Genomic DNA, 18,732 nt, shown 5'->3' with positions numbered 1-18,732 from the left:
ACCAGTGTGTGTGAATGTGTGGATGACTTACAGAACCTCTCACTACACATGAATAAACAGTGGGCACATAACGACTTTGTTATCCATGCAAGCGCATGCTTTGTGATAAGGACCCTGTACTTTAGGATAGTATGGAAAAAAACTTCTAAAGAAATTCTATCTTTGTGCTCAAATTTTTGGAAATAAAATTGAAAAAGAGAAAAGGGAGTGCAATTTCCTGTCTAGTGGAAATAAGATCAGGCATTCCACCAATCTCTGATAGCTTTCTTTGGAAATGCTACTATAGTGTTAATGTTCTCATCTTTTTCATCCTTTTGCTGTTCTCTGCCTTCTATTTCTGCAAACACCTTGTATCATGGTTCCTGGGGTTGACACAATTTGCAGACACAGACAGAATATCAATATATCAGAAAATAAATAAATACATAAGATAAATTATACACAGTAAAATAAATGAACAAAATGATGAATAAATGATTATTCAAAGAGGAAATATAGACAATACATTAATGAATGAAAATTCAATAGTAACTAACAATGGACTTACATTTTCTGTTTGCCTGTATTTATTTTATATATCATATTAGGTGCATTTTCTTGGATGTTGGATGATGTTTTTTTGAGTCATTAGTTGATGTATTGTTATTGCCAGTTTTGACAGGAACTTTTCTCCGCGTACCCTACAGACTTGAGATTTGCTGCCACCTAGAGGCTATTTTTTAATCATTCAAGTCAACTATTTGGTGGTCTTTTGCTTTTGCATATAGCTACGTATAGCTAGCTTTACATCTTTATATACCCATAGATATATAGATATAGATATAAACACACACACACACACACACACACACACACACACACACACACACACACACACACACACACACACACACACAATTGTTTCACCTCTAACCGTTTATCAGAAACAAAAGAGGAGACTCCCTCACTATCAGCTATCACAGCAGGGTTGGCGCTCTGTTATGCAGGAGGACATTAGGTGTGTCAGAGTTTGCCTGGAGGAGAGGAGACTGTGGTAGAGTGCTTTACATGGTAAAGCGCTCATTACAGGCACCGCCAAGTCAACTGGATTAGATGTTGGGAGTCCCTGCAATTGATTTCAAAATAAAACACACGTATTTAGAATATATTTAGCTTTTCCATAATGTTTGACGTTTACACAAATTGTTGGGGAGCCTCACAGTTTAATTTAAAAAACAAACAAACAAGTAAAAAAAACAAAAAACAAATATTCTCTCCTCTTAGCATATTACATATACTTCACATGCACCTGTTAAGAGTTTATGATTATTCTCTGGCTGTATAAAATGTTAGCTGGCAATGAGAAAACCAGTTTTCAGTTTTAAATTTAATGTAATTTGTTTATAGATTTTATAGTACTTAAAAAAAAGAAAAAACCGTACATATTCCAGTTATTTAAGCCATCGCGTTTATAAGTTGGAGCCATGACACCAGCATTTATTTTCAGTGCATTTCTTATTGCATTTTATTCCGATATTAATTCTGCGTTGTCTGTTTTAATTTGAAGCAAGAAAAAAATTCTTTGTTAGACTAAAACATTTTGAGGCTTGAGTCTTGTATAAATGCTGCTGTGCAAATATTATTTATTTGTTTGTTTGTTTGTTTGTTGTTATATTATATTTTTCTTTTTTAAATATTATTTTGTAATTATTTATTTTTGCTTCCACTCTTTGGTCCCTCAGTAAAATGATTCATGGCTACTTTTATTATGGAGGGGTGCGCACTTCCGCTCATGCCCTCGTTATTGGCCAGCTGCTTGACGCAGCTCGTCACAGACCACCAGGCGCACCGGCAGCCCCCGTCTCTGCTGACTCAGTGCCTTACCAGCAGTCCCTTCACCCCGAGATAGCATCCAGCAACTGACGCACACTCCTCCGGTCAACCCGCCCAGGCACTACCGTACAGAAATGGCTAAGACCGCGATCGGTGAGTTTTGCACTTTATTACGTGTGTGTGTGTGTTTTAGTGACATTACAGCGGATTCGCAGTTTGAGGAGGATGAGAGGCAGTGGCGACACCCATGGCACAAAAGGATGCTGAGGGTTGATGGGAGGGAGCGGCCAGACTCCTCCGCAAGTCACTGCTAAATATGTGATGAAGTTGTAAATCTGATGCAGCATTTTGAAGATACATTATTATTATTAAATATTATTTTGGTCTTTAAAAGTCTAATCGATTTTGTCTAATTGTAAATCCAGTTCGGTGTCAATCAGTGAGGGGAGTTTGAGGTTCAGTTTGCCGTGTGAATGACGCATATTTATTTATTCAGCTGAAAGAAAAAAACAAACATATACATATACTCCATAAATGCAAAAGCCGGGCTGTTTTCCCAGCCTGCACAGCATCATCTTGTCGATGCCTGCCTGCCGCACCTGCCTCTTGTTGCCTGACTCAGAGCCGTGCAGCATAATGCAGCGCCAGCGACCCCACCCAACATCTACGGTCCCTTCAAAGCAACCCAGCCGCTCTCCAAGGGTGTGAAATATTTCCCCGTGACAAATCTCATTATTAAAACTGGGCCATCCTATGTAGCTGCGCTGTCTAAAGCCCGCTGAACCAATTTTGTGGTTACCGCCAAAGACGTGAATCAAAGAGAGATAGAGAGGGGGAAGGAAAAAAGAAAGAAAGAAAGAAAAGGAACTGCTTCGCATTCCAGGGAAGAATTTACAACAAGGGACGGAAATATCAGACACCATTCCTGTTGGCAAGGTTATTGACAGTAACTGTGGCCTTTTATATTTGATAAGAGTTTTATGATCGGGCTGCAAATGATGCTTCAAGGCAAACATGACGGCATTTGGCATAAATATTCGGGGGGGGGGGATAAAATGGCATGCATGCTGTGGCAGGTGGAAGGCCTCGTGTCAGTAAATGCATCTCAACATCATTCATTTGGGCTTTTTCCTCTTCAGACCATAAACACTGCATGGGAGCTGCAGGGTTGCTAAAAAAGAAGCCCTGCCCACCACTAACGTGTGTGCGTGTGTGTTTGATGAGAAAAAGAGCAGTGTGTGTGTGGTCAGTCTAGGGGATGGTGTGTTTGTTTTCTGCATGGTTGACATGCTGATGGATGCAGGGGCACGCTGAGGGACAGCGGTAAGGGTCCTCGTGTCTGCACTCAGTGAAACCAGCAACTAAACCCTGGCTGTTACATTTATTCCCCCCTCCTCCTCCCCCTTCTCCTCTTCCTCCTTGTCCTCCTACGCCTTCTCTTTTTTCCTCCGTGATTTGAGCTGTGGACAGGCGGACAGGAAGGGATGGGCATGGAGCAGACACTCCGCCATCATGCCATTCAGCATTCATCGGGTCGCTGAGTTCATGTAGGTTGTGCAGAAGCGCAAGAATAGTCTTAATGTTTCAGAACCAGACTGCTGTTTCACGTTGAAAAATTATACAACTATATGTAAGGACAGAAAGGGATGATAAATGCCACCAGAAACATGTGATTTTGTTGGTTATCTTAAATTCTTGACAGTATATAATATAGATCAGGACCACTCCTGTGTGCTTTAAGGCTTCTAAGCACTCTTCCTGAACCCTATCAGGTCCACTTGTCATATCCAATTAAGTGTGGTTATTCAACTAGCTCCATAAAATCTGTGCACGCAACAAAAGCAGCTCGGATAACGGCACATCCCAAATCTCATCTTCACATGTCTCTCAGGTTTGTTTGTCTGTCTCCATGTCTGCCTGCCTGCAAGATCACGCTAAAAACTGCTCTGCGAAAACCTGACGGGGAGGCGGAGCACAGCTAAAAGGAGAAGCCATTAAATTTTGATGCAGAGCCGAGTCACTTTCTTTAAAATTGCGAAATAGGGCACTGGCCTTGGAGGAGGATGCGCTCGCTCTGCCCTTTCCAGTTCATCCTGATTAATCGCTCCATCGATCTATGCAGCACACTCCCATTACTGGTTCAGATGACTGTTGCTTTTTAAGATAGGCCGAGAGGAAGAGGTGACATCAGTCCAGTGGTGATCCATGATGTGGTCATAAAAATTTACATGTGGGTTAAAGACAGTTCAGACATTTTAACATCCTTGGCAAGTCTGGTTGTTCTCTACAGACTCAAGAGTATCTTATAGACACAACCTCATTATTTTAAACATGTATTAGAAACCGAATTTTCCCTTTTAATATTTCCTGGCACAGTATCAGCATATTCACCACCTTGATTTAAGCAGTTTGTTGATTAATGATAGTATTTGGTGTATGCAGTTAGTCTGGGTTTATATTACAGATATTAGAGCACACTAAATAACTACGTCACAGCCGTACAGCCTGTCATCATCACCTAGGGGAGCAGCATCTACCTACACGTGATTTGTAGACATCCATCACACTGTCAGCTTGGCGAGATGCCTATGATCAGCTTTCAAATGACAACATTTTCTCCCACTTTGTATACTCATATACTCGGTTTCTGTATGTTCACGTGTCCATACCTCTTTCTTTCATTTCCAGGGAACAGTTGTCAGCATTTTTACTGATATTTTCGCGCATTTGAGCACAGACTGTCATGTTTCAAGCAAAAGTGCTAAAACATACTAAAATTGGGGGGGATTTGATCCTCTTTGCTTGTGATGCTCAGCTGATGATATTGATTGTGGCTGTTAGCTGCAGGCTCACATATTGGTAGCTATTAGAAATTTTCCCTACCTGCCCTTCATCGTCCGGCTGCTCTAATATTTCCCGTAATGGCTAATTTTGCTCTTAATAACCTTGTGATTTTATTGCTGATGGGCGATTTGACTGTAAAGGGCTTGTATGTGCCGAACAGGAGCGCCAAACTCGCACTGCTGTGACTCTACAGCACCCAGGAGGGCAGTGGAGATTTGATGCACAGGGTCATATTTTGTAGGGCAAGTTTTGTAGCCAATTTGCTCCTAGTGCTGCTAAGAGTGTCATTTCGTTTGTTTTTCCACCCCGTGTGCCTTTTTACTCAACGTGGCTATCCCATAAATTCTTGTAATGGTGTTTTTTAAGACTGCATGAAGAAGAAGGGAGGAAGAGTGTGGCTGAGGGGGGGGAAAGGCTCCAGGAAAAATACCAAATAGGGGTGTGGCGGTTTGTGGCAACGCACTCTCTCTGAGGAGATGCTGGGAGCGTGGGTGAAAAAATAGAGAAAGAGAGTGAGAGGGAGAGTGCACCAGCGACAGATGAGACGGAGGCTTGGGGATGCAGAAGGTGCTGGGGAAGAGGGATGCTTGCGGGGGTGGAGGTAGTGTGGATATTGATGATCTGCACTCTTTCGGCTGATGGATTGGAAGAGGAAGTGCAGTTTGATGGCTGTGTCTGTGGTTGTGGGACGGGAGGAGCAGCTCTGACTGGTTGGAACCAGCCTGATGGATTGGAGTGGGAGCAGTAAAGTGTTGATGTCCCCGTCTGAAATTACTTCATCTCATCTTAAACTGACATATATCGCTTCAGCACGCCTGAAGCTCTGCCAGAAACCTTTGTTTGGAACGCCGTAGCTAGCCATTTTAATGTTTGTGATCCTCTGGGAATGACCATATTATTACACTGCTTACAGAAGGAATTCTCTCAGGAGGAATACAGTAGCACTTTAATGTTTTTACATAATAGTGACTCTCATATATTTTTGATTATGGAAATGAAAGGGGGGGGGGGGAAATGTGGGTTTCAGACATGGAGAGCTGTTTCAATTCACAGCAAGCGGTTCTTCTTAAGAGAATCAATTTAATTTAACAGTCATAGAAAAGCAAAAAAAAAGTGTTTGCACCTTTATTAATAACCAGGATAGAGCTGCAATCATGGGCGAATTTATCCACTCATCCATCAATACAGATAAAGTCTCCTTTTTTATGTGATATGCTGCTTTTTTCCAGCTAAAATGAGATACCTAACAAGCTCCTCTTAACTAGAGACTTCAGTGATTAACCAATTTGTCAAGAAAATCACCATCGAATTAACAGATTATGAAAAAATCATTAGTTGCAGCCGGAACTGCAGAAACTGTAGATCCACAGGAAAAAAAGGACCCGCCCAGACTCAGCAACCAGTAAAGAGGAATATCTGCTGATCTGCTCCATTAACCCAAATTATCTGCTCCACTGAATTGTTAACTGTCTGAGTCTTTAGCTGTCAAGTGGAGTTGTACGTACGAGAACATGGCTGCTGGGCCTTGACATATACACAGCCCCGTAATGAGCCAGTGACACCCTCCCCCACCCCCATCAGCAGAAATGGTGCAGTCCAGTAATTATGAGTTTAAGTGGCATCCACCTGACTTGGCTCCTTCCATTTAGCTGTCCTGAGGGCAGTCGGCGGTGGAGGGAGCTGATAATCCTTCCGTCTGTGATTTCAGTTTAAGTCAGAAAGGCGTTGGCACCATCGCAGGGCTACACCTCACCACTCGAGTGTTTTCTCCCCCTCTCACCCCTTTTCTCTCTCTCTCTCCTTTCATCTCATAGAAATTGCACTCTTTTCTGTTTCTTTCATCTTCATTCCTATTCTCTCTCTCTCCTTTCTTCCAATAATTCTCGTTTTTTTTTTTTATCAGCCTCCCTCCTGCTGTGCTCTTACTCTTTCCCTCTTCCTCCTCAGGGAAGGGGCTAACAAGGCCATCAGAGAATAGCAAGAGCTACATCTGAGAGTTTATCACATTACGGTGGCGTCTGCCCGTCTGCAGGGCAGAAAGTGAGACGCAGGGAGTGAGAGAGTGAGAAGGGAATGAGAGAAAAGAAGCGGCTTGGATTAATCACACTGTACCCCACCACAGAGAAGCTCTTTCCCAGTAAATCTAATTTCAGACGTTGGTACTGTGGCCTTCTGCAAATCATGAATCAATGTGCCACATTTCAGCCCTGAAGGCCTTGTGCTCTGGGTGATGGATTATGCTATACAATGACAGTTGGCATGCAAATCTGCCCCATGAGGCAGTGCACCTTGACAGATGTGCAAACGCAGAATATTTCACAACCTGCAGCGTGTTGCAGATACTTTTGCCTTCTCTCTGCTGGGACTGCTGCTGAACTTAAAGCACAAATTACAAAGGAGTAGGTGCCAAAAACACAAGAATAAAAAAAAAAAAAAAGAACAAGGTTACACAAGGTTGTTCTTTTCATACTTTTATTTTCTGTCTGCCCTTCGGAGTATTTGTTCCTCCCTGCAGGGGCGTAGGTTGCCAAACACAGCAACTATGAATTGCTGCCAGCTTCACTTCAGTGTTATTAAGTTTTTGGACTGTAAATGGACCATGGGATGGACAGCCATACTGCTGTGCTATGCTGATAAGCTAAACCAGTAGCTGTTAGCCTCCTCTATCCATAAGCCACAGTCTAAGAAGATAAAAAACCCAAAGATTATCTGGCTTCTAAAATTACCTGAAAACCATGCAACTAATCGCTGATTACCTACAGAAAAGCTGTGGAGCACAAGGGCGTTGGTCTGCCGGCGTTAATAAATAATAGGCCGAAATAAATGCATAGCTAATGATGTGTGGAGAATCCTGTGGGGATGGAAGCATCTTGACTGTTGGGGAAATTAGGTCAAGTAAGGACACATCCGTCATGCTCCCCTCAGTGGAAACAAAAGCCTCAAAATGTCTGCAAAACCCTGAGCAGTTCAGCTGCAGCAGACATCCTTTGATGAGATTTCCTTTTGGACGTCTTGATGAATAATTATCCCTCCAAAAATGTTAATATTTACATCAAAGACCTCCCGTGGAAGTAGAAGTAGGTTACAGATGTTTCATCTTTTTTCTGTGTTACTGGGTTAATATTTTGCCTGTGTGCATGTTAGAGGCGCGGCCCTAACTGTGCACGATAGCAAAGTAAGGAGAAGTAATATTTCACGTTTGTATCCGCAGCTTACAAAGAGAAGATGAAGGAGATTTCAGTTCTCTCGCTCATCTGCTCCTGTCTGTATCCCGAGAGCCGCAAAAATATCATGGGCGACTATGAAGGTAGGGTGGATATAAGCCTCCTGTTTTATCCAAAAGCACCTGAAGGAAGAAAGAAAGGCAGAGAAAAGTGAGAATTGTCTTTCTTTTGTTCGTTTTTGTTGCACACGCATGCAGATATGGACATAAAGCCCATTAACAAGCGCGCCTCAGGCCAGGCCTTTGAGGTCATCCTGAAGCCGACCTCCCCTGTATCTGAAGTGGCCCACTGCATCACCAGTCCCCCAAAGAGGGACATTTCCCTGGAGGATATCCAAAAGAAGCTGGAGGCAGCTGAGGACCGAAGACGGGTAAGGATTTTCCCCCCACAGAGACACAAAAACATCAAGTGTAAGAAAACAAAATAATGCCAAACAAAAGCACAAAATCATCTTCGAGCTTACAAAATATTGCTGCTATGATGTTATAATCGGTTGGCTTCCCTTGAAATCTAATTTCACATAAATGTGCATCACATTGGCTGCTGCACCCTCAAGCCTGTCATGAAAAATCGAGGCTGACATCGGCTAATTCCTGCATCCCATTGATTCGAATGTCAATAGAGTGAGTCCAGCACCTGACGAATCCAACAAACCAGCACCAAATCAATCAACCAATCAATATCACTGATTTTTTTTAACTCCGACTACCCAATACTGTCAGGAAAACACACAGTGTACTGTATAAATTATCATACATAGTAAATAATTCATTATAGTTTTAAAAAAAATTAAGCCGGTGAGGAAAGACCTTTTCCTAGATCGTTTAAACATCTGCATCTGTTGCAAGCATCTCTGTCTCACTCTCAGAGACATAAATCAATGAGTGGTCAGATTTCAGTAAATCACATTTAAGAACAAATTTAGGAAGACATCTTCTCTCTTCTTTCTCCTTCTCCTCTTCCTCCTCCAGTGCCAGGAGGCGCATGTGCTTCAGACCTTGGCTGAGAAGCGGGAGCACGAGCGCGACGTGCTGATGAAGGCCATGGAGGAAAACAGCAACTTCAGCCGCATGGCTGAAGAGAAGCTCCAGATGAAGATGGAGCAAATCGAGGAGAACCGGATGGCTTACCTGGCCGCCATGATGGAGCGCCTGCAGGAGAAGGTGAGGAGCGGAGAGAGTCCCATCTGAAAATTATTCTTCTTATTATCCGGCTAATAATAAAAATTATGTCACTGTGAGACTTTGCAAACAGGCAAATAAATATTTTAGTTGTTACTTCATATTGTGTATAATACATACTGATGTCAGTGTGAATAAGAAACGGTCATTCTCGTTGTGTTGCTCCAACTATAAAATCCCCAGACAAAATATTGACGGTGTGACCTCAGAAAAGCTGAGAAATCTTAAAGGAAAGCTACCTTGTGTTGTGCTTGTATTCATAAATCTATCACTAAGTCAAAGTAGTATCTGCTATTTTCTGATTCGCACTATGAAAACTTAATAACATTTGTCTTTGCTATAAGAGTCCAAAACAAACAGCTGAACAAACTGAAAGTGACTCTGCCGTTACACACAGTGACATAATTACCATCAATGTTTTATTACAGTTATGAATCTGACAATGAAACAAACCAGTAAAGACAAATGCGTTTTAGAGCTGAAGTACTGGATAATATTCTCATGTTCATAAAGACAAGAATAAATAGGAACCATATTATTAAGCTAGGCTAATGAATGCTTGTTAGCTGATCACGATCAGCCCCCATTACTCAGTATACAAAAGATACACGTAGCTACTATCACATCACCCACTGGTCTGAAGCCTCAACAGCCTCTGCCATGTTGTATTTTCTGAAGGGCCAAAGCTTATCATTAACCCCACCCACACAGGCCTAGAGACCAGTTGGGAACTGCTTGACAACCACCAGTTGCTAAGAAAAAATGTGTATTCCCCGACTGGTTGGAAATGCTTGTTGGCAGTTGCTGTAACCAGTGGTTGCTAAGGAAAAGTTATTACCCAATCAGTTGGGGCGTCGATGCAGGAGCTTAATTGCTGTTACTATGTGAAATTGTTTCATAGACAGGTACATGGCGTCCCAGCAAAACCTCTTTGTGATTGCCTTGGCCGCTAGCAGATTGCTGCAGTTGCCCATCGTTGCATGGAAGATGCCAATTTGTCTGCAAACACTTGCCAAATACTTGTTACCACTTTTTGTAACATATTGGTTGGAGTGGTAGGACACAACGTCGCACTTTTTCAAGTTTCATTAGCACTCGGTTATTAGTTAGCAGGCGTTAGCAATCAGTGTCTTCCATGCAGACTACAGGCAATCTGTTAGCAGTCAAAGCAGTCACATGGGTGGGGTTATGGTGCAGCACCCTCTTTGCTCGTGACACCTCTAGCAAACCTGATACTGAATACCTTTTTTTTTTTTTTTTTCTTTTTCTGTGTGACTGAGGTCATACTTGGACGATCTAGCTAAGGCTAGCTTGTTTAGCAAGCTAAGGACAGTCACCACCAGTTGGGAGTTAGTTGCTTATTCAGTACTCGTGTTCTCCACCATCATTTTGAAAAGTCTTGCACATTTATCAAGTTATCATTAGCAAAAGACAGAATGACATTTAAACTCAAAATTGCCTTTGGGCAGTAGGTCTGGAAATAGATTTTACTGCACAAACACACATTCGCACACACATACATGGACTCGAAAGAGGAAAACAATACAAGCCGTGCTGTCACGGCTGGTAAATATAGCAAGAGGGGAAATGAAGTCCAAGGGTCAGCATAGGGAAACTGTTGCTGTGAACAAGGGGGAAAAAATGTCAGGAAACGGCTGGCAGCAGGGAAAAACGTGACATCCTCAATGTGTGTGTTTATGTTTTTTCTAGGAGAAGCATGCACAGGAGGTGCGCAGGAACAAGGAATTGAGAGAAGCACTGACAGCGTGAGAAACCCCAACTGGTTCCATGTCCCACCTCCACACCCTCCACCGCCTTCCCCAGCCCTGAGGAACGCCCCACCCCGCTCCTTTCCCCACCCGTATCCCACATTTCCCCACCTCTCCACCCCCACCACCATACTCCCCCCTACACTAGTACAAACCACCACAGCCTGAGGTGCCACCCCGACACAGCGGGAGCTTCAAATGGAGTTGGGGGTGGGAAAAATGCAAAAATGATTAAAAACAAAAGAAAGATCAATGTATCCTGTCCACTCTTCCCAAAAAAAAGAATGTTTTCGCTCCGTTTCAAATGAGAGGAAAAGAAAAAAAAAATCAAATTGACAAGTGACAGTGGTTTTTGTAAATACTTCCTTTTTTTGTTATATACAGTACGATACAAGCAGCAAAAGTATTGATTGCAGTGTGCCATTTTTATATATAAGTTTCTTCTCCTTGCATATATGGATGTAATAATTTGTTCATTTTCATGTTTACTTTTTTTTGTTCATTTCAGCCTGAGAATGTTTTCTTTTTTAGATTTCTCTTGTGTGATTACAGGCTTAGGTGTTTGTTGTGAGTTTGCCAGCTAGCTGATGGTTGGCGGTGACTGCTTGCGTCCTCACACGGCCCGCATCCTGGCTCAGTTCCCTTCGCCCCTGCAAGTGGCCGCTTACTCATCTGACCCAGCAGATCTGCGAGGCAAAATTAGATCCATCCGGTTTATGCCAGTATTCAATTAGTGAGGAGCAAGTGCAGGAAAGCTGACAGAGGGCAAAGGGGGACCGTTTTGCGTTCATGTGAGGACCGCAAGCCGTCGTCGCACATCCACTCCTGTGAGGTAGGGTAGTGACTGTACCACAGGAGGCCACTTTAGCATTTAATGAGCCCATCCTCATCCTTCTTCCTTCCGTCTGCAAACTCTTCATCTCTCCACATACAACATATATATATATATCTACTGTAAAAGCACTCACTCACATGCTCTCCACACAGGCAACCACAGAGCTCAGGCAGAGCGTGCTAATTTCTGTCCATCTGGCACCGGAAAGCTCATCCCTGAAAAATGGCGGGCCTCTTATATTCCTCTGAAAACAGGCTTCCAGTCACATTTAAATCACATGTTACTGTAACGTACGACACCACTGGGGACAAAGTGCATCCTGAGAATGCTGAAGTGCAAAAACAAAATAATAATAATAAAACCTGCTACTGTGAAGCTTAATTTGGAGAAAAAAACAAAATAAATCCCAGTTTTCTCCATTTCACAAAGGCTAGAGTAGTCCGCGACATCGCCATCACCTACTGGGAACCATCGCACTTCACTCCGAGACACTTTAAATGCCACTGTAAGGTCAGCACAAGAAAGACTTCTAAGCCATAAAGACAGGTATCACTGCAGCAGCGATTCATGAACACAGTATTTCCATCTGTAAAGGTGTATGTGAGTGTGATAAAGTATCCGAATGGTTTGTAACCAGGGGTGTTGAAGCCTGAGGTTGAACCCTGTTGGTCACGCACGCACAGTTGACCCATAAATGTGTGTGAGTGTGTGTGTGTGCGAGTGTGTGTGTATTTCAGAAACGGCGGGTAGATAAACCAACCCTTGTGCCATATGATATTGATCCGGTTAAATATAAATAAACACCATTACAGTCAGAAGTTCAGCACAGACAGCGACTCTCCTACCTGCCTCTCTCACTCTCTCTCTTTGTCTCCTCTATCCATTTGTGTGTTTCCCCCTCTCCACATATATCTTTGTGAGCAAGCAGTGGTTAATAAAGATTTGGGGTTCAGTGAATGAAACCGGCTCTCAGACTGACTTCTTTCCTGCACGCTTGTGTTTCCAGTGAACTATTTTCTTTATGTAACTGAAACAAAATGTCAGGTCAGAACAATGCGTGGATAAACACGTCTGTAGGTGAATTATTCAGCTTCAATAACTCTTTGGACTGTACAACAATCACCACCTGGATTTAACTAAGCAAACAGGTATGAGCCTTCCACTGGATAATTACTGCAATGATTAACCTGTTTCGGCTGCCAACCGGTTATTTAACCCTAACCGATGCAGCAATTAGTTTCTCATTTCTTAAACCAGAAGGTGCTAAATATTAACCGGCATCAAATAAAGAAACTACTAAGGAGACTGCTGAAACTGTACAATGCATTATGAAAATGTGGAAGGACAGAAGTGTGTTAGAGGATACCCACATGCTAAGTGCAAAGGGAACTCAGGGGATTGGGACTAAACAGCTTTTAGATTTAAGAAAACCACTTATCATTGAGGCAAACTGGGGGAAAAAAACATGCTTTAATTTGGTAGGGAGAATGAAGATTGGACTGGATGTTGAAGGAAAAAGGTCGTGTTCTCAGATGAATTCTGTTCCTGATGAGCGTATGAGGGTAAAAAGAGAGGTGGATAAAGTGGTGCACCCATCGTGCTTAGTGCCCCCAGTACAAGCCTGTGGGGCAGGCTTATAAGCTTGGGTTGCTTCAGTTAGTCCACTCCAGATTCAGCATTAAAAAAAAATAGATTCTTCCATCAGTGTAGTTTTTCTTCCTTCATGCAGTGAGGATATTGCAAGGTGACAGCGTCAGGATTCATCGGGCTCAGACTGTGAAAGAGTGGTACATGGAGCACGAGGCAGACCATTAACCCCACTGAGACTGGAGAAGTCGTCTGACTCTCTCATCGTGAATACAAGATATCAGTGAAAAATGAATACAGCTGTGCAGGAAATAAATGCCATGGGGTTATCAAAATGCTGTGTTTTGTTTTATATACTTTTTAAAATTATTGTTGATTTTATTTTAAATATTTAGATATAAATAAGTAACAAAAAATACTGATTTTTACTGACTCTACCTATGTATTATTTTAACATTTATCATGTATTTATTTGTTCTGCAAAACTTAGCATTAGTGTGAGCGAATCAGAGAACAGCTTTATATTGTAAGGTAGACCCTACAATAATACATACAGAGAAAAACCCAACAATCAAATGACCCCTATGAGCAAGCACTTTGGCGACAGTGGGAAGGAAAAACTCCCTTTTAACAGGAAGAAACCTTGGGCAGATCCAGACTCAGGGAGGGGCGGCCATCTGCCCGACTGGTTGGGGTGAGAGATCAATACCTGAACCAGTTTAAGGCTACTAAAGTAACTTCTCTGGCATTTGTTATGGGCATAGTGCTGCAGTCAGCTGTTTTACACAAACACCAAAGAAAAAGAGACACAAAGTCATAAACATAGATAAAACATTACAGATTAGATGGTACCTAACTACACATAAAATCATGCATTAGAAAGAAAAAATCACGGCCTCTAATGATGAATTTGATTGAGAGCCTTTTGTTTTTTTAATAACTGTCTGCAGATTTTGAGTTAACCTTGTTATTTGATCACAAAAAAACATAAAGTGAAAATCTGACATCAGCCCCAGTTATAAAAGGAAAGTGAGAATAATGAAGGCCGTATTTGCACATTAGCTTTTCCTGCTATGACAAGTAGAAGGGCAGTTTACGAGGCTTTAATTTGAGTTGTATGGTTCCAACTTGTTTATTATACATGACCAGCTTTTTTAAAAACGTTCATCAAGATTATATGGAGACATAGAAGTACAGCATAAATGCCTGTGCATTTCCATTACATCTATAGAGAGTGTTTATACTCTTATCTGTTTGTACTATTATCTGCTCTAAAACATTTTTAAAATAAACTTTGAAAATGTACTTTTTCAGTGGATTAATATAACAGAAAACATTCTAATGCTATTAGAATAATGTGCATTTTTGCTGTATTGCTTTAACCTAAAAAATATAAGATTTCATTACGCATAATAGGTTTCCTTAACTTCTTTCAGTCCTTTTCCTTGTGAAATATTCCCATTTTGCTGTGATTAACAAAACATCCTTTGCCCGCGACGACTTGAAGCACCACTTATGACCAGTTGAGGGCGACAAAAGACAAGCTGTCTTCGCTCCACTTCACTGATCTTGCCTTTCGGCTGCACAGACAGGCTTACATCACTACCTGGCTCTGCATCATCATCAGGAAATGAAAGGAGGATGACTAGACAGAAGCGGAGAGAGGCGACAGCAAAGAAATAAAAGAGTCAGAGTTACGCAGGCGACCGGGCCGACTATTTGGGGCACTGTGCTGAGAACAGAAGGTGCAGCTGGTGCAAGCTGAAATGATGGCAAAGAGACAAAAACCTTTGATGCACACTTCCTTTCTCACAGGTTCCTGCTCCCTCTCTCCTTTGACTCCGCCACCCCTCCCATTGCTTTCTTCGCCCTTTTCTCTTCATCTGCTACCCAATACTCCATCCCTCCTTACTTTCCTCCTTCATCCTCTTCCAACCTTTCCTCCCTCCTTTTCCCCTCCTCTAGTTCCCACGGAGCACATGGGGCCAGGCAGGCTGCTATTGTCCAGGATATCCCCTCCTTGTTAATGGTTTCCTGTGCACACACAGAGGACTGCTGAGAGAAACAAGCAGCCTCATCTGATACCAGGCGTCGCCATGTACTGCACACACACACACAAACAACTGGAGGCATCAACAAGCAAACACACGTACCATACCACACCAAAGCACATTCACACCACAATGAATAAAATCCCAGCACACTTGAACAAATACGCAGGTGATTTATCAGAACTCTTTTTTTATTGCAAGGAACTTGTCGTTACCACCAGCAAGACCTTTGAAAAGCAGGCAAATCTGATTTGTCAGCGCTTGCTTGTGTTTTGTACAACCATGAAATGCACACAGTCACAGTGAGGTTTGCTAGGAGACACCAAAACATCACCTGGAAATAAAGCAATTGCATTTAGAAATCTGTCTACAGGCTTTGGAAATGTAATGATTTTATTTACTTTTTATTTACTACAACTGTTCTTACAGACGGAGATGAGCTTCCTGTTGGTAACTTCTGACTCTAAACGCTGATGCAAAAAAACTTTTGAGACTAGGTGATAAGAAGAAAAAAAACAGCCTAACATCTTTTACATTAGGAAGAAGCAGGAACTTTGCTATAGCTGTTAAAAAGCTGAAAATCAGTTGATTGTTAAGGACAGGATTTACTGTAGAGAGGAAGTTTAAGTTGAGGGAAGCGAGTTTAAATAACAACGCTTTACATGAACACTGGAGGCTGTGGGTAAATCACATTTAGCTTTGTTTTAACCAAGCTGGTAGCTGACGTCTGCTCCCACTATCAGTCAGACGAGCACCTGGTTTTGGTTATTCCACCCCATAAAATGTTGTAAATAGGGGGTGACTCTCAATCCCCTGTAACTGTGGTACACACCCGAGTTCCAGGGTGAAAGTGTCCCCCCCCTTTCACCCAGGAACTCGACAGGCGGGGGCTGCTTGACCATCTGGAAAAGCCATTCCTGATAGACTGACTACAGTGGGTGAAACTTCTAAAAGGGGTGGGCAGGAACAGAGATCAATCAACATAGTAAATCACACTTGTTGCTTTTTAGTCACGGTCTCCCTCGTCACTGATTTTTTCTTCTCTTCTATACAAAGAACAACAACAACAAAAAAAAAAAAACATTACAGATGATTAAAAAAAAAAAACTATAACTAGGTATATCCTCTGTGGGATGTCATCATCATCATCACCATCATAGAAAAAAATAGCACTTTCTTAGCAGGAAAATAAAGAATTTGAGTCCTTGAGTCCAGCTCAGCTGGGAAGTGAGTCGAGTCTGTACGCAGATTGAGTTTTCATTTTAGTCAGAAAGCTCCTATCTCCATACCCCAGGGTCTGTAGGGTTTGGCCACGCCGGAGTTCTGGGTCGGGGGGCTGATGGCAGTAGTGGGTGAGATGAGGGGGAAGGTGCTGAAGGTGAAGGGGAACGCCGAGAGAGAGGAGAGGAGTGGAGGGGAGAGCTTGGAGGCCGACGAGGGGACCAGAGCAGGATGCAGGACGGTGGTGGGAGCGGCAGTGGTGGAGGGAATCCTGATCGGACCTTGATCGGAGTGTGGGGTGACGCTGCCGCTGCGCCTGCCCGGGATGTGAGTCTCTGCAACCAGCGCGGAGGATGACGGCGAGGAGGAGGACGGCGATGAATTGGAGGTGGATGACAGAGGAGTTTGTGGGCTGCTGGTGGTGCTGCGGGGTAGAGGCGCCAGCGGTGCACCCTGTTGGTGCTGGAGGAGGAGGGGGTGTGTGAGGTGGGCAGCGGGGGATCCGAAAGCAGAACCCCACGCCAGGTGACTCAGGCCGGAGTGAGCCTCACGCTGACTGGCGTAGTTGTTGAGGTGAGAGACTAGACGGATCCGCAGAGGGTCTGCGCTGTCCAAGCCTTCGATTATGCTCAGATAACGAGCCGTCTCAGCCAGGCACTCCCTGAAACCCAAACCACGGTAGTCCATCGCGAGGGCGTGGGCGTCAAAGTAACCTGAAGAAGACAGTAAATTAGATTCTATAACCACCAACTCCTCTGAACTTTAAAAAAGAAACCGTTATGAACCATTGAGCCTTTGCTTTTGGGATAATGACATATCAATCACACACAAAAAAGAGACTACTTCCACTGCTGATCTGGTCAGACCAGCTATGTGTGTCTCATTTAAACATATTTAAAATTAATAAGTGTACCTTTGCCTCCAGCAGCATGAAGCATCTTCAGATGATCAACAGTCATCTGCAAAATCTCTGCTTTCTCCAGCTTGGCTGAACCCTTCAGGGAGGAAAGAAAATGGAAAAGATAAGATTTTAACAATCCAACAGATTTTAGGTAAACAGTGAGCTTTCCTGAGTGTTAACTGCTCATTAGGCTGGGAGACTTTGCGTACTTGTTTCTCGTAGGCGCTGGGAACCAGCCTGCGGAGCTCGCTGAGGCTGTTATTGATTCTGTCACGGCGTCGCTTCTCAATAATCTGAGAAAAGATCATTAAAGATTAGAGATGAGACCTGCTAAATGTGACATTTGGTGACAAACAAGGTCAAGAAAGATAAATTCACTTACTCCTCGACGCCTTTTCCTCGCCTGCACCTGAGTGGATGTTGAGGGAGACATGGAGCCGAGAGGGGAGCTTATATTCCTGAAAGAAGGTGGAACGGGGAGGTTTGGTCAATATCCGCACAGTAAAGTTTTACAGAGATATTCACAAACTTGAACCACTTCAGAGGAAGGAAACACTTCAGGGCCAAATGACTTACCCATTCTCATCTGCGCTCTCCTTCTCCACTTCAATAGTTTCATCCAGCTCGCTGTCCGAGGAGCTAAAATCGTGATTCCTCTTCATTTTGATTCGTGCGCAGTAGTTCCTTCAGTGCGTCAGCTTTGTGAGCCAAACTCGCTTCTGCCCAGGTTTGCCCGGAGCGTCTCTGTTTGAAGCGCTCAGCTTTCCCACGGTGTCATTTCAACGGTGCTGTCGGGCAACGGGGGCGGTGACCGGCGCCAAATCAGCCAATCACAAAGCTGTCTCGGGTTTGAGAGACAACAGTTAGCCCAAGCACGTCTTCGTGCGCTTTGAGGGCTGGGGGAGAGTTAAGATCTCCCACTCTGAGGCTGTTTCGATGCCCTGAAAAACCTTCAATACTTTTCACCTGTAACGGAAGCTTATGTAAAAAAGAGCGGTGGGTCATGACTTATGAGCGTTTGCAAATTATGAGTACATTTTAATGACCATGACTGCGACTTTTACTTTTCACAATAAACAAAACTTTAAACCTTTTATGTATTTTAAAAATTTTATTTATTTAATTAATTTTTGAAGTTTAGTGATGTAAATGTGCCTGTGAACGTCTGTTGTTTAAGCGTGCTATAGGCTATAAATTAAACAGACGTGACTGACAACATAAAAAGGTTCAGATATTTTTCATAGTGCATGTTTGGGATATATTTTATATCGTAGAACAGTTCAGTCTGCTAAATATTGAAGATTTGG

General features: G+C 42.9%; 2 protein-coding genes across 2 annotated transcripts; one reads left to right on the top strand and one right to left on the bottom strand.

The window, feature by feature from the left end:
• The first annotated feature begins 1,802 nt into the window (after nt 1-1,802).
• stmn2b (stathmin 2b) lies at nt 1,803-12,627 on the top strand. The gene is made up of 5 exons (XM_040021112.1): nt 1,803-1,965; nt 7,868-7,963; nt 8,078-8,250; nt 8,852-9,043; nt 10,772-12,627. The coding sequence occupies exons 1-5, from the start codon at nt 1,947-1,949 to the stop codon at nt 10,829-10,831; spliced, it is 540 nt and encodes a 179-aa protein (XP_039877046.1). The 5' UTR covers nt 1,803-1,946; the 3' UTR covers nt 10,832-12,627.
• Nucleotides 12,628-15,473: 2,846 nt separating this feature from the next.
• hey1 (hes-related family bHLH transcription factor with YRPW motif 1) lies at nt 15,474-18,214 on the bottom strand. Its single transcript, XM_040021111.1, has 5 exons — nt 18,002-18,214; nt 17,808-17,883; nt 17,635-17,718; nt 17,438-17,519; nt 15,474-17,237 (listed from the first exon to the last, which is right to left on the bottom strand). Exons 1-5 carry the CDS (start codon nt 18,085-18,087, stop codon nt 16,570-16,572), a joined length of 996 nt encoding a protein of 331 aa, XP_039877045.1. The 5' UTR covers nt 18,088-18,214; the 3' UTR covers nt 15,474-16,569.
• Between the last annotated feature and the right edge of the window lie 518 nt (nt 18,215-18,732).

The sequence above is a fragment of the Simochromis diagramma genome, unplaced genomic scaffold (genome assembly GCF_900408965.1).
Source record: "Simochromis diagramma unplaced genomic scaffold, fSimDia1.1 OVJJ01000753.1, whole genome shotgun sequence".
NCBI lineage: Eukaryota > Metazoa > Chordata > Actinopteri > Cichliformes > Cichlidae > Simochromis > Simochromis diagramma.
This window is presented reverse-complemented; position numbering and strand designations above follow the sequence as displayed.

Excerpts from the sequence above, each read along its gene's own strand:
- stmn2b (XM_040021112.1), top strand. Across the intron at positions 8,251-8,851 it reads CAGCTGAGGACCGAAGACGG|TGCCAGGAGGCGCATGTGCT; the intron begins GTAAGGATTTTC and ends TTCCTCCTCCAG. Across the intron at positions 9,044-10,771 it reads TGGAGCGCCTGCAGGAGAAG|GAGAAGCATGCACAGGAGGT; the intron begins GTGAGGAGCGGA and ends TGTTTTTTCTAG.
- hey1 (XM_040021111.1), bottom strand. The coding sequence starts at position 18,087 with ATGAAGAGGAATCACGATTTTAGCTCCTCGGACAGCGAGCTGGATGAA. Across the intron at positions 17,884-18,001 it reads GAGAGCGCAGATGAGAATGG|GAATATAAGCTCCCCTCTCG; the intron begins GTAAGTCATTTG and ends ACCTTCTTTCAG. Across the intron at positions 17,238-17,437 it reads TCATGCTGCTGGAGGCAAAG|GTTACTTTGACGCCCACGCC; the intron begins GTACACTTATTA and ends TGTCTTCTTCAG.